The sequence below is a fragment of the Octopus bimaculoides genome, chromosome 13 (assembly GCF_001194135.2).
Source record: "Octopus bimaculoides isolate UCB-OBI-ISO-001 chromosome 13, ASM119413v2, whole genome shotgun sequence".
In the NCBI taxonomy this organism is placed as follows: Eukaryota; Metazoa; Mollusca; class Cephalopoda; order Octopoda; family Octopodidae; genus Octopus; species Octopus bimaculoides.
The window spans coordinates 45,038,109-45,050,523 of NC_068993.1; the positions used below are offsets into that span (position 1 = coordinate 45,038,109).

The 12,415-nt window shown below is 36.5% G+C and overlaps 1 protein-coding gene across 3 annotated transcripts in view; it reads left to right on the forward strand.

Moving 5' to 3' along the window:
- The window catches only part of LOC106880692 (myotubularin-related protein 8), a 223,581-nt gene extending 212,788 nt beyond the window's left edge, over positions 1-10,793 (forward strand). For all 3 annotated transcript variants that reach the window (XM_014930780.2, XM_014930764.2, XM_014930771.2), the window contains exons 8-14: positions 1,061-1,170; positions 2,563-2,685; positions 3,523-3,776; positions 5,207-5,347; positions 6,696-6,822; positions 8,593-9,024; positions 9,249-10,793. In XM_014930780.2, coding sequence (XP_014786266.1) covers positions 1,061-1,170; positions 2,563-2,685; positions 3,523-3,776; positions 5,207-5,347; positions 6,696-6,822; positions 8,593-9,024; positions 9,249-9,416 — 1,355 coding nt within the window. In that variant the 3' untranslated portion in view covers positions 9,417-10,793. The remainder of the gene's footprint in view (positions 1-1,060; positions 1,171-2,562; positions 2,686-3,522; positions 3,777-5,206; positions 5,348-6,695; positions 6,823-8,592; positions 9,025-9,248) is intronic.
- Positions 10,794-12,415: the final 1,622 nt, after the last annotated feature.

Here is a 12,415-nt window from a genome sequence, read left to right on the forward strand (position 1 = left end):
ATATATATATATATATATATACATATATACGATGGGCTTCTTTCAGTTTCCGTCTACCAAATCCACGCCCAAGGCTATAATAGAAGACACTTGCCCAAGGTGCCACGCAGTGGGACTGAACCCGGAACCATGTGGTTGGTAAGCAAGCTACTTACCACACAGCCACTCCAATTTTGAGTAATCCCTAAATTAAATTTCAGTTCAATTTGATTATTGATCTTCTACTTTGCTGATTGATCCTTTTCATTGAATAACCTTTGTTTACTTCTATATAGAACGTCTGTGGTTAACTCTCGTTCCAAACACCAGATTAAAAAGGACGAGATTATTTTTATAAAAGTCTTCATTATTTTTAAAAATTAGTCAAAACAGGGGCAGTGTATTTCAACAGGAATATAGTAACAAAAGGGTTAAGTTAGGGTAAAAACACTTATTAACTTGCAGTATTTAAGTTCATGTTGCTACTGAAATTAGCTGAGTCGAAGCATTATGAAGTTTTATCTCTGAGTTCAAATGTCACAGTTACTTAACCTAGCCACTTGGCCCCTTCAAAGGAGATAAAATGTCTCAGTAAAATACTGAGATGGATTGTTCAGTTGTCTCTGTTGTATCTTTTCAAAAATTTTATCTTGCCTCAGAGAAATGAATGTAGGTGTGTGTCATATGCTGGAGCTGATCCAGTTATCTATAATGCCCTACTTGAATGGAATTTGGCCTTGTGTCCAAGGAAGAAATCAATATACCAATAGTATACCACTCAGAAGGACAAAATCAATGAAAACAAGAGTCTTGTGTGCCAAGACAAAAGAAATTATTATCTCTGTTTACTTTGAATGAGCATTTGTTGAATGATTTAGTACCTGTTAGTTATACTAAAGCCTACTTATTCAATATAAATGTTTTATTGTTTCTCACAAAACTCTCTTCTTCAGACCAAAGTAAACCAAACTAATTATATGCAAGTCAGCTTCTGTCATTCATTGCTTTTTTTCTCGTTTTATTATTGTATCTTTTTTTTTGTATTTATTGTATCTTTTTTTTTTTCTTTTCCATTTTTCAGTCTGTGAGTTGAAGAATCCTTCCATGTCTGCATTCCTATCAGGTCTGGAGAGCAGTGGCTGGTTAAAACATGTGCGAGCTGTCATGGAGACTTCAGTTTTCATTGCTAAAGTAAATCTATTTTTTCTTTTTTTGTTGTTGTTGTTGGTTTGGCTGTGGTTAAGAAGAAGCTTGCATTGCAACCACTTGCTTTTGGTTTCTGTCTCATTGAGTAGCACCTTGGGCAAGCATCTTTTACTTTAGCCTCAGGCTGACCAGTGCCTTGTGAGTGAATTTGGTAGACAGAGACTGTCAGAGCCTGTCATGTGTGTGTTTGTCTCCCCACCGCTATTTGACAACAAGTGTTGGTTGGTTTATATCCTGTAATGTAGCATTTTGACAAAAGAGACTGATAGAATAAGTACCAGACTTAAAAAGTAAGTACTGTAGTCAACTTCATCATCATCATCATCATCATCATAATCATCATTTAACGTCCATTGTCCATGCTGGCATGGGTTGGATGGTGTGATCAAAGCTGGCAGGATGCACCAGACTCCAGTCTAATTTGGCATGCTTACTATAGTTAGCACTCCAACATGACTGCAGTCCAAGGACTAAAACTATTAAAAGATAAAAGATCTATGAAATATTGGTGTTGGGCTGTATGTTATATTGCAGTCACACTCAGCTATTAGATGTCTCTGTTGTGTAGTAATCAAGAAAATGATTCCTCTACCTTCTTCCTAATGCCATTTTCAAGTTTGGGATTCATACAGTAAACCCACTCTCTGTATTTTACAATTTCTTTTCTGTGTGTCTTGAAGCTGCTATTTACTTACTCTGATTTTAACTGCTTTTGCTCTACTTAACTCTTTAGCATTTAAACCAGCCATATCTGGCCCAAATATTTTGCCTGTCTTATGTTCAAACTGGCCAGATCTAGCTTCTCAAATCTACCCTACAGTGTAATTCTAAAAAATAAACAATCACATCATCGAAACCTCAAAGCTACGAGCTAATGCAGGATTAATTAAAAACAATGTGAATGCATAAGCATTGCATTTGGTGGATTAAACTGAATGCTAAAGGGTTAAATTAAAAGTAGAACTATACAGATAAGCAAGGGCTGTGTAGACATTAGCAGTAGTAATTTCTCTGGCTGAATTTTCTCCACTAAAAGTGAAGCTATAGAGACACTGGCAACAATAAAAGTGTGTATATGCACATGCAGTGAAGTGTGTGTGTAGTGAGATGTGTATACCTGTGGTGAGGTATGTGTATGTATGTGGCAAAGTGTGTGGCAGGGTATGTGTGTGTGTATGGTAAGTTGTATGTGCATGGTGAGGTATGAGTGCATGTGTGTGGTTAAGTGTGTATGTGTGTGGTCAGATGTGTATGTATTTGCTTGTTGACGTGTATATGCATGTGTTGTGAGGTGTGTGTATATATGCATGTGGTGAGGTGTGTGTAATTAATTTGTTCCTATCCGTTTAATCATCTTTTCCCCGTTATATTTTGAAGGCTGTCTCTGAAGGTGTCAGTGTCCTTGTACACTGTTCAGATGGTTGGGACCGCACAGCTCAAACATGTTCTTTGGCTTCTCTCATGTTGGACCCTTACTATAGAACATTAAAAGGATTTCAGGTGAGTCAACATCTGCTTCACATCATTTAAAAAAAAAGCATTTTTTTTTTTGTTACTTGAAACAAAAACACACACACACACTCTCTCTCTTCCATACAAAATGTTGTTACGTTTTTTTAAATGGCCCTTCAATATGTCATCACTGCACTACTCTGAAGATACTACCAGTGGTTGGCCAGGTTATTAGGATGCCAACTCATCATGTGAGTAACCAACAGCTTCTGTTCTGTGGGCTCTCAGCTTCTCACTTTTCACAGTATTTCACAGTTAATCATTGTCATCATCATCTGTCTATTCTGTACTTGCAGGGGTCAGACAGAATTTACTGAGGCAGATAGATTGAACCTAAGATCGCATGGTTTGGGAAACAACCTTCTCAACCACACAGCCCTGTCTGCACTTTAATGTCTCTTCTTAATCATGCAGGCATGTATGTCTGTGCAGTTAAAAAGTATTCTTTCTCCAGTGGGCTCTCAGCTTCAAGAAATTTGGTAGCAGCAGTGTTGTTATGCTTGACATCAGCAAAACTTTCAACCATGTCTGGCATGCAAATTCCCTCTTAAAAACTGCCTATTTACGGGCTTTATAAATATCTCATCTTTAGATTGGTGGCCTCCTAGCAGTTGCACTATCACAATGTGTACTAATATAGCTCTCTCTCTCTCTCTCTCTCTAACACAATCTGTCAACTTTGGTATACTTCAGAATTATAATCAACTCATTATTGTCAATTGTTTTGTTATCAGGAATTATGATTATATTATTTTGTCAATTATTTGGCTGTTTTAAACCCTAAAAATCATTGCATGATACATTACAATTCTAATTCTATTTCAGGACCTTATTGAAAAAGAATGGCTGGCTTTTGGACATAAATTTACAGACCGATGTGGTTTTCTGGGCACAGTTGACCCTAAAGAAGTTTCCCCGGTGTTCACACAATTCATTGACGCAGTGTGGCAGATGACTCACCAATTCCCCTGTGCTTTTCAATTCAACGAACGTTTCTTGCTGGTTCTTCACGATCATGTTTTCTCATGTCAATACGGTACTTTTATTGGAAACTGTGAGAAGGATCGCATCGATCTAAGGTATAAATAACTTAATATTGTTGTCATTGTACTTAGTTTGGCACTGGAATCAAAGATGCTGTAGTGGCAGTCATCTTGTTTCTTTATCTACTTCCATCAGACATAATTTATCCAGAACTGGATTATTCAATGTGTCTCTCTCTTTTTAAAACAGGTCAAGCAAACACATATAACCTTCTTCATTGGTTCCTTAAAACGTCTTTGGTAATAATAACTAATAATTGTTTCTAATATAGGTACAAAGTAGGGGATATAACCGACCCCAGTTATTTTTGCAGGTAGGGTATATAATCAGTTCCAGTTATTTTTGCAGGTAGGGGCTATAATCAACCCCAGTTATTGACTGGTACTTTTTTTATCAACCCTTAAAAGATGAAAGGCAAAAATCAATGATGGTGGTGGCAGCAACGATGATTTCAAATTTTGGCACATGGCTAGCTTTTTTGAGGGGAGGTGGAGGTTGACTACTTTGACCTCAGTACTCATTGACCCTGTGAGAATTTAAATTCAGAATGTAAAGATGGACGAAATGCTGCTAAGCATTTTTCCGTCCTGCCAGCTTGCCATCTTAATAATAATAATAATAATAATAATAATAATAATAATAATAATAATAATAATAATAATAATAATAATCCTTCTTTCTCGTAAAGGCACAAGGCCTGAAATTTTTGGGGAGGTGGGAAGTCGATCTCACCAATTCTAGTATTTGACTGGTACCTACTTTATCCACCTTGAAAGGATGAAAGACTAAGTTGACTTGAACAGAATTTGAACTCAGAGAATGTAAAGACAGACAAATAATAATAATAATAATAATAATGGTTTCAAATTTTGGCTCAAGGCTAGCAAGTCTGGGGGAGGTGGTAAGTTAATTACGTTGACTCTCAACTGGTACTTATTTTACTGACCTCAAAAGAATGAAAGGTTAAGTCAATCTCAGCAGAATTTGAACTTGGTGTGCTAACAATTCTCCCACAGTTCACCACCTTTAGTAATATGTATCTTGCCTTTTTCATGGTAGTAGGATGTAGTTTCAAGGAGATTTGACTGCTATTGTTAGCAGCTTGAATTACTTCATTGAAACTCCCTTATTGAAAAGTAAAGTAAAATTTGATAGGGTTTGAACTTGGTAAACAGAGAAGGGAGGGAGTTGGAAAGAGAGAAAGAGAACATTTGTTTTTTTTGTTTTTATGGCTGTCTACTATTTCTGTACAATCCACTATCTTAATAAATATATTAACACAACAATAAAAACAATGTAGTTTTATATTTAAATCATTACCCTCACCATATCTCACCCCCTTACTGTATTCCTTGCAAACACCTCATTAAATGTTTCTTCCACCATCAATATCTCCTCCAATCGAATGTTTTTCTCTAAGTTTTGATTTAATTTTCTTTTTTGTTTCTCTTCTCTTTATCTACAGGTTGTCAGAAAGAACACACTCCCTCTGGGGTTACATCCATAAGTACATGAACGACTTCATCAACCCTATTTTCCAGAAGGATAACATGGCAACTAAAGCAAGTGGGTTGCTTTTCCCAAACACTTGCCCCCAAATCTTCAGGTTTGTTTATGTCCTGTTTCATTTTATCTTATTTCACCCGTCATCATACCCGTCAAATTACAGAACTGAACACTCTGTGTAAGTAGATTGGTGTCTTCTCATTCTAAGACTGATTTTAGTGCTTACAATAGGGGTGTCAAATTTGTCTGGCTTTGCTGGCCAGTAGAAACTAGATCTCGCAAGTGAGACAGGGTAAATTATTACTAAAACTCTATTTATAATGTTGGCCAAAGTAAATGGATAAAGGGATCAATATACCTTATGGTTAGTCCACATTACTCTATAAGGAGCATAGGGCCAGTTTCGCTGAGGTAGATTTAGTTGACTGTGTCCACCTATTAAAAACGAATTCAACTTGTCAAATTAAATGAGCTGAATAAAATATATTGTCGAGAAATGGCTTTTTCCATTCAAAATTGAAGGGGAATAACTTTACACTCTCAAAATACATTAGTTCTGAGCATCGTTTTGTGGGTATAATATATACTGGCTTTACCATTTATGTTTATTTCTTTTGTGCATGCGTGCATGTTATTAACTATTATTCATTATATATTTCCCATTATATGATGTAACTATCTTGAATTATTTAAATATTTAACTTCCAGTTAAGAAGTAAGATTTTACGTCCAATTACAAAGGTGAAGAAGATAGAAGCTGTGTCAGGTTCCCTTCACAGTCTGTCAGATACTGGTCTGTGAGGAGGAAGCAATGTCTATAATTTTCACAATCTCCTAAAACCTAGTAAGGGAGTGAGGAATGATTATCTGTGGTATGATGTTTTAAAGAGAAAGGGTTGGACCAAATTAGTTAGTGTTGTCGTTGAGATGTAAGACACAGTAGGAATGTTGATGAGAAGAAATTTAGAACTAGGTCCAGTCCATGTACAGAGGTAGAGAGTATTGTATTCAATCTATGGTGTATGCTTTATTCATTTATTCAAACTCATTTCATGTACAAAGTTTGTAAAAATAGTTTTCTTTTTATTAACCCTTTATCATTCAGATTACTTTGTCAAATATAATGCTTATTTATTCACATTGTTTTGAATTAGTCATGCATTATCTTGTAGCTTTGAGATTTTGATGATGTGATTTACTTATTTTTAGAATGATATTGTAGGATAGATGTGAGAGGTCAGATCTGTCTGGTTCAAACATAAAACAGGTAGAATATTTGGGCGAAATTATGGCTGGATTAGTTGCTAAAGAGTTAAATTCAAAAACAATATTTTCCATATGAAATTGTAATGTAGTAAAGTTGTTGCCAAAATGTTAAAATTCAGCACATGATCTGAATGTCAATCTAACAATAAGAACAAATCTTCATTCTTATACTTTCTTTGTAGGTTTTGGAAAGGAATGTATAACCGCTTTGATACTGGTGTGCATCCTAGAGAAGAAATAATGGATACATTAGCAACAGCTAAAGAACACAGCAGCTCCCTTGAAGACCATATACGGTTACTTGAAATGGTAAGTGTCTTAGACTTTGGCAGAAGTCTTCCTTTTCTCTTGTCTTTCAGCTTGAACAAATTTTACCAAATATTAGATTTTTCCACAGTGAAAATTAACTTCTGGATAACAGGCGCTTTCAAACAAAAATATTGGGTAGTATTTATTGCATCCAAGTTATGCAAACATTGCCTTGTCATTATTGACATTGGAAATGCTGGAAGCCAGTGATTGATTGATTGATTGATTGATTGACCCATTTGTTCAATCAATGCTATTGCTCACAAAATACTTGATATGAAATACCTGTGCTTCTGGGTTCCGTCTCACTGCACTGTACCTTGGGTAAGTGTCTTCTGCCATAGTCCCAGGCCAATACCTTGTGAGTGAATTTGGTAGATGGAAACTGTGTGGAAGCGTAGCATGTGTTTATATGTTTATCTTTGTTTGTCCCTTTCCCACTATTTGACAACCAATGTTGGTTTGTTTACATCCCTATAACTTGGCAGTTTGGCATAAAGAGACTGATAGTGTAAGTCCTAGACTTAAAAATAATTACTAGAGTCAATTTGTTTGACTAAAACCCCTTCAAGGTAGTGTTCCAGCATGGCCACAGTTCAGTGACTGAAACAAGTAAAAAGATAAAAAGCAAGATATTTAATAATAATAATAATAATGAGCTTAGAAGTGGGTAAGAGAGGAGATAGAAAACAGTAATAAGCCAAGTAAAAACAGACAGCTATGATAGCCAAAGGTACATGTTTAGTACACAGAATTAAATACAAGGAGACAGTAAAATGAACAGCAAAAGAGCCATAGAGAGAAAAGGGTGCATGGGCACATCAGAGATAGTGTTGATGAATTTTGGGCAGCTTGGAATTTTTGAAGGATGCAACAAGATTGAAGGCACATGACTTATTAGTAGGGTGTTGAACTCATTCATGATCCTAAGATTGTGATTTCGATTCCTGGACCGGGTGACATATTGTGTTCTTGAAGAAAACATTTCATTTCATGTTGCTCCAGTCCACTCAGCTGTCAAAAATGAATAACCCTGTGATGGACTGGCATCTCCTCCAAGCAGGGAATATATACGTCAATGCCTCAGAAACTGGGAAATCAGCCCTATGGATCTATATGAACCAAGAAGGATCTTTCTCCTTTGTTTCATCAACAAGGGCAGTTTATTCCATGCTTTGACATTTCTGAGTGTGAAAAAATATTTTTCTGAAAGTCGTGGGTGCTGCACTGTTTTTCTATTTTACAAGCATGTCCAAGGGTATTAGAGGTACTTCTGGGCAGTTGAACAGTCGATAGCTTTTATATAGTCTTTTGTGTAACAGTTTGTTGAATTTTTGCTTACATAAACATTGCTATTGTTGAAAATAGTGGGGGTGAGGTGATTATGGAGCAATGTTTTTGTGTGGTAAAGATGTTTGCTTCCCAACCACATGCTTTGGGGGTTCAGTCCTACTGTGTGGCACCTTGGGTCAGTATCTTCAACTGTGAAGATTTGGAAGAAATGCTTAACAGCATTTCTTCCAACTTTTTACATTCTGAATTCTAGTTCTGTCAACTTTGTTTTGCATCCTTTCCAGGTAAAAAACAAAAAACAAAAAAAAAAAAACAAGTACCTGTTGATCACAGGGGTCAATGTCATTGATTGACCCTTCTCAAAATTTCCAGCCTTGTGCCAAAATTTGAAATAATTATTTAAATTTAAATTTCATAGAGAACTGCCATGCTTTACATAGAATTTTTTTTTATGTTTCATTTTGTTCTTTCTTTCAGAGAATCAATGACCTTTGCAAACGAATGGGTATTTCTGAGGAAGTGATCCAGCGTAAGCTACAGTGTTTCTCATCTATGGACTCTCTTGATGGTGTTTTACTGACAGAACCTACCGAAGAGAATGGTGGAGATAAGTTAAGCAGTACCAATTTAACCCTCACCAAGTCCTTTGAATCAGAAAACAATCACGTTGCTGGCAAGAGTGACACTGAATCAGGCTTTGATGAATCCAGTTCCCAGTTGTCTCGTTCAGGTATTGATGATGGCCTGGTATCCAGTGTAGTGTCTTTAACAAGCGTCACTGGCAGTTCTGAACCCCTCACAAAAGCTCAACTCTATGAAGAACTAGCGTCCGTTGCTATTGACTGGAAGCCATTCCGGAATGTACAAAACTGTAGTTGTGCATATTCTTTTGAACATTTTTCAAAGAAGGTAACAAACTTTCTCAATTAGTTTTAGACTGCTCTTCACATTTGGATTTAAATTCCATCTATCTTGGCTGTTGCTCTATATATAGTCTCCAATTCCCTGTAACTAACCATTCTTTTTTCAGAGTTTGTTGTTTGTTTCTACTTTTACCATGATTCTATGATGTCTATTTATCCATTTATCTATCTGTCAAAATTGTCAAATTTTTTTTTCCTTCTATATTTTAGTACCACTGTTGGAAGTGTGGTGAGGTGTTTTGTACCCGTTGTATCGCTGCTCATCTACCTCTGCCAGGTCATTTCCCCAAACGCCATGCACCCGTCTGTGTGCAGTGTTACAGCCAATTGAACCGAGTCCTGCCTTTACCAGAGGTTTCTGCACAGGTGGTCAGCTGAATAGACCCAAACCAAACCGAATGAATTAATTCACTTCAGTTGTGACTGTTTCATACAAAAACCCACCGGACATTGGTACCAGTTTTAGAGAATCAACATAAAAAAAAAAAATGTGATCAAAATGTAATGTTAATAATAATAATATAAATATGAATATATGAAAGGATAAGTAAATAAGATAGCCCTCTTTTCCCAAGCCACCCAAATGAAATAAAAGTCTCCACTCACCCCACCCCCTCCACTGTCATATTTACACACAGGATATAATAAAATGATCTTCATTTTGAAGGATCCACGCTGTGTGTGCATGTGTGTGTGTGTGTGTGTGTGTGCTTGTGTTTGTCTGTGTGTGTAAGTAAGAAAAGATAAATTTCTGGTGAGAGAAAATTAAACGGTCAAAAAAAAAAAGAGAAATTAAAAAGACAACAAAATAGTCAAATGAATATTTAAATAATAATTATGACAACAACAACAAAAAAAGATCCCTCACTTGAATAGCCCTTTCCCTTCCTCCCTCCCTCCTGCCCTTCCATTCTCCTCTCCCAATCTTCTCCCTCTCTCTTTCTCTCTGTCAAAAACTGGAAAAAAAAAAAAAAAATTATGAATTCAGTAAAAGCAATGTCATCTCGGCTTAGAATGGACAATGTCAATAAACTAGTATCTGTCATTTGTAGAGAGACAGTTGCCGTAGAGACACACAGACAAGCTACTACTATTATTACTACTACTACTACTACTATTACTACTGCTGTTGTTGTTTGTTTGTTGACTGTAGTTTATCATTTCTAGAATTACAACTGCTTCAGCTTCTAAACACATACAAAGTAACTTAACACTCACCTCTCTCTCTTAGTATATATATATAATATATATATATATATATATGTGGGCGTATTTTAAACACAGATTTTGGTCGCTATTTGAGTTTCATGCCCTGTGATCTTTTGGGCAATGCTCTGAAAGATTGCAGATAGTGGAAGACATGAATAACAATTGAAATCTTAGTTTAAATAAAAAACATACATAAAACTGTACACCACATGTATTTAGTGGTCTCTTCTTTCTTTTACAAATGGTAACACACATACACACACACACACACACATATCTGTATCTCTCTCTCTGAGAATCTGAATCGAAACTACAAAGAATTAAAATGAAAAAAAAAAAAAAAAAAAAAAAAAAGCAAACAGTTTTAATTACAAAATGTTGTAAAGTTTTAAAAAACCAGAAAAGAAAACATTATCTTAAGCGATTTAGAGTTTGTTGGCCATGGCAATGTATACACTTTTCTTTGGTTGTTGATGTTTTTTATTTTTTATGTAATAAATGTCTGCAATAATTGTTAACATAATGAGATAATGTGACTTAGCCAAAGCTGGGTGCAATGTTTGTTGTTCTTTAAAACTTCTATTTACAGGAACAAAAATGGTTTTTTTTGCATCAGTAGCACCAGATGATAATTTTTCTTTGAATTGAGTCTTCATTTTCTTTTTATCTAATCTATTTATATATTTATTTCCTCTGTTACATTTTCCTTTTCATCAACATCATCGTTGTTTAACGTCCGCTTTCCATGCTAGCATGGGTTGGACGATTTGACTGAGGACTGGTGAAACCAGATAGCTACACCAGGCTTCAATCTGATTTGGCAGAGTTTCTACAGCTGGATGCCTTTCCTAACGCCAACCACTCCAAGAGTGTAGTAGGTGCTTTTTACGTGCCACTGGCATGAAGGCCAGTCAGGCGGTACTGGCAACAGCCACAGGTGTCAGGAAGGCGATGCTGGGCACAGGTGCCATTGACGGTTTCGCTTTCGCTTGCCCCAATAAGTCTTCGCAAGCCCATTGACGGTTTGGCATATATAGTGGGTGGGACATCATTTCCCATTCAAACTGCTCCAGCCTTTGGAATGTCATCCTCGCTGTATGTGGCCAAGCATTATCCTGATGGAAGAACTACTTTCGTCTTGAAACCAAAGATGGTCGTTTTTCTTCTAGCACTCACTAAGCCGCTCACGCTGCTCGCAGTAGATCTCCTTTGTTATTTTTTGGTTTGGGTTTAAAAGTTCACATTGGACTAAATCTTTCATATTCCACCAAACAGATAACAACACCTTACATGGGTAAAGACCTTCTTTAGCCTGTGGTGTTGATGTTTCTCCTTTCCCAACCCACTGTCTTCGGTGCCTGGCATTTTTATAAAGAACCCATTTCTCATCACCAGTCACTATTTGGTCCAGAAAGGTTCATTTGTGAGATGTGATAGCAAAGAAGAGCACACATTCACTCTCTGCACGTGATTACACTCGGAAAATTTGTGAGGAACCTATTGACCTAATTTACTGACATTTCCGATGGCATGCGGGTGTTGATGAATGGTTGAATGACTAAATCCAAGCTTCTCTGCTATTTCCTCAACAGTTACAATGGGATTTTGTTCCACCAGGGTTTGCAGGACATCCTCGTCAAGCTCTACAGATCTTCCTGGACGAGACTTGTCTTCTAGGCTGTAGTTTCCGGCTTGGAATTTCTGGAACCACTGTTGACACTGGCTTACTGTCTGATCCCCATATACTGCATTAATATTCTGTGCACTTTCTGTTGCATTGTTGCCTTTATTGAACTCATAAAGCAAAATATGCCAGATATACTCCTTTATCACTTCCATTATAGCTTTGAAAAAATAACTATTAAAATCGAACTGCACTCAGCAAAACTTGTACCAAGAATAAATCAACGTAAAAGCACTACCTGCTTTCATAGCAAGTTGATGCAGGTAGTTTATCCTATCCCCCTCTGACTTTTAGTTCATGCATTTGTAAAAAAACACATTATTTATGGGATGACCCAATATTTGCAGGCAGGAAAAGAAGGAACATTATGCATATCGATGAAATAGAAGGGGATATAGCATCATACAACGTGGAAGACAATTGGAGATTTCTGCGGGACAACCTGTTGAAAGCCACCGACCAGATTTGTGGGTTGTGTAAGGTT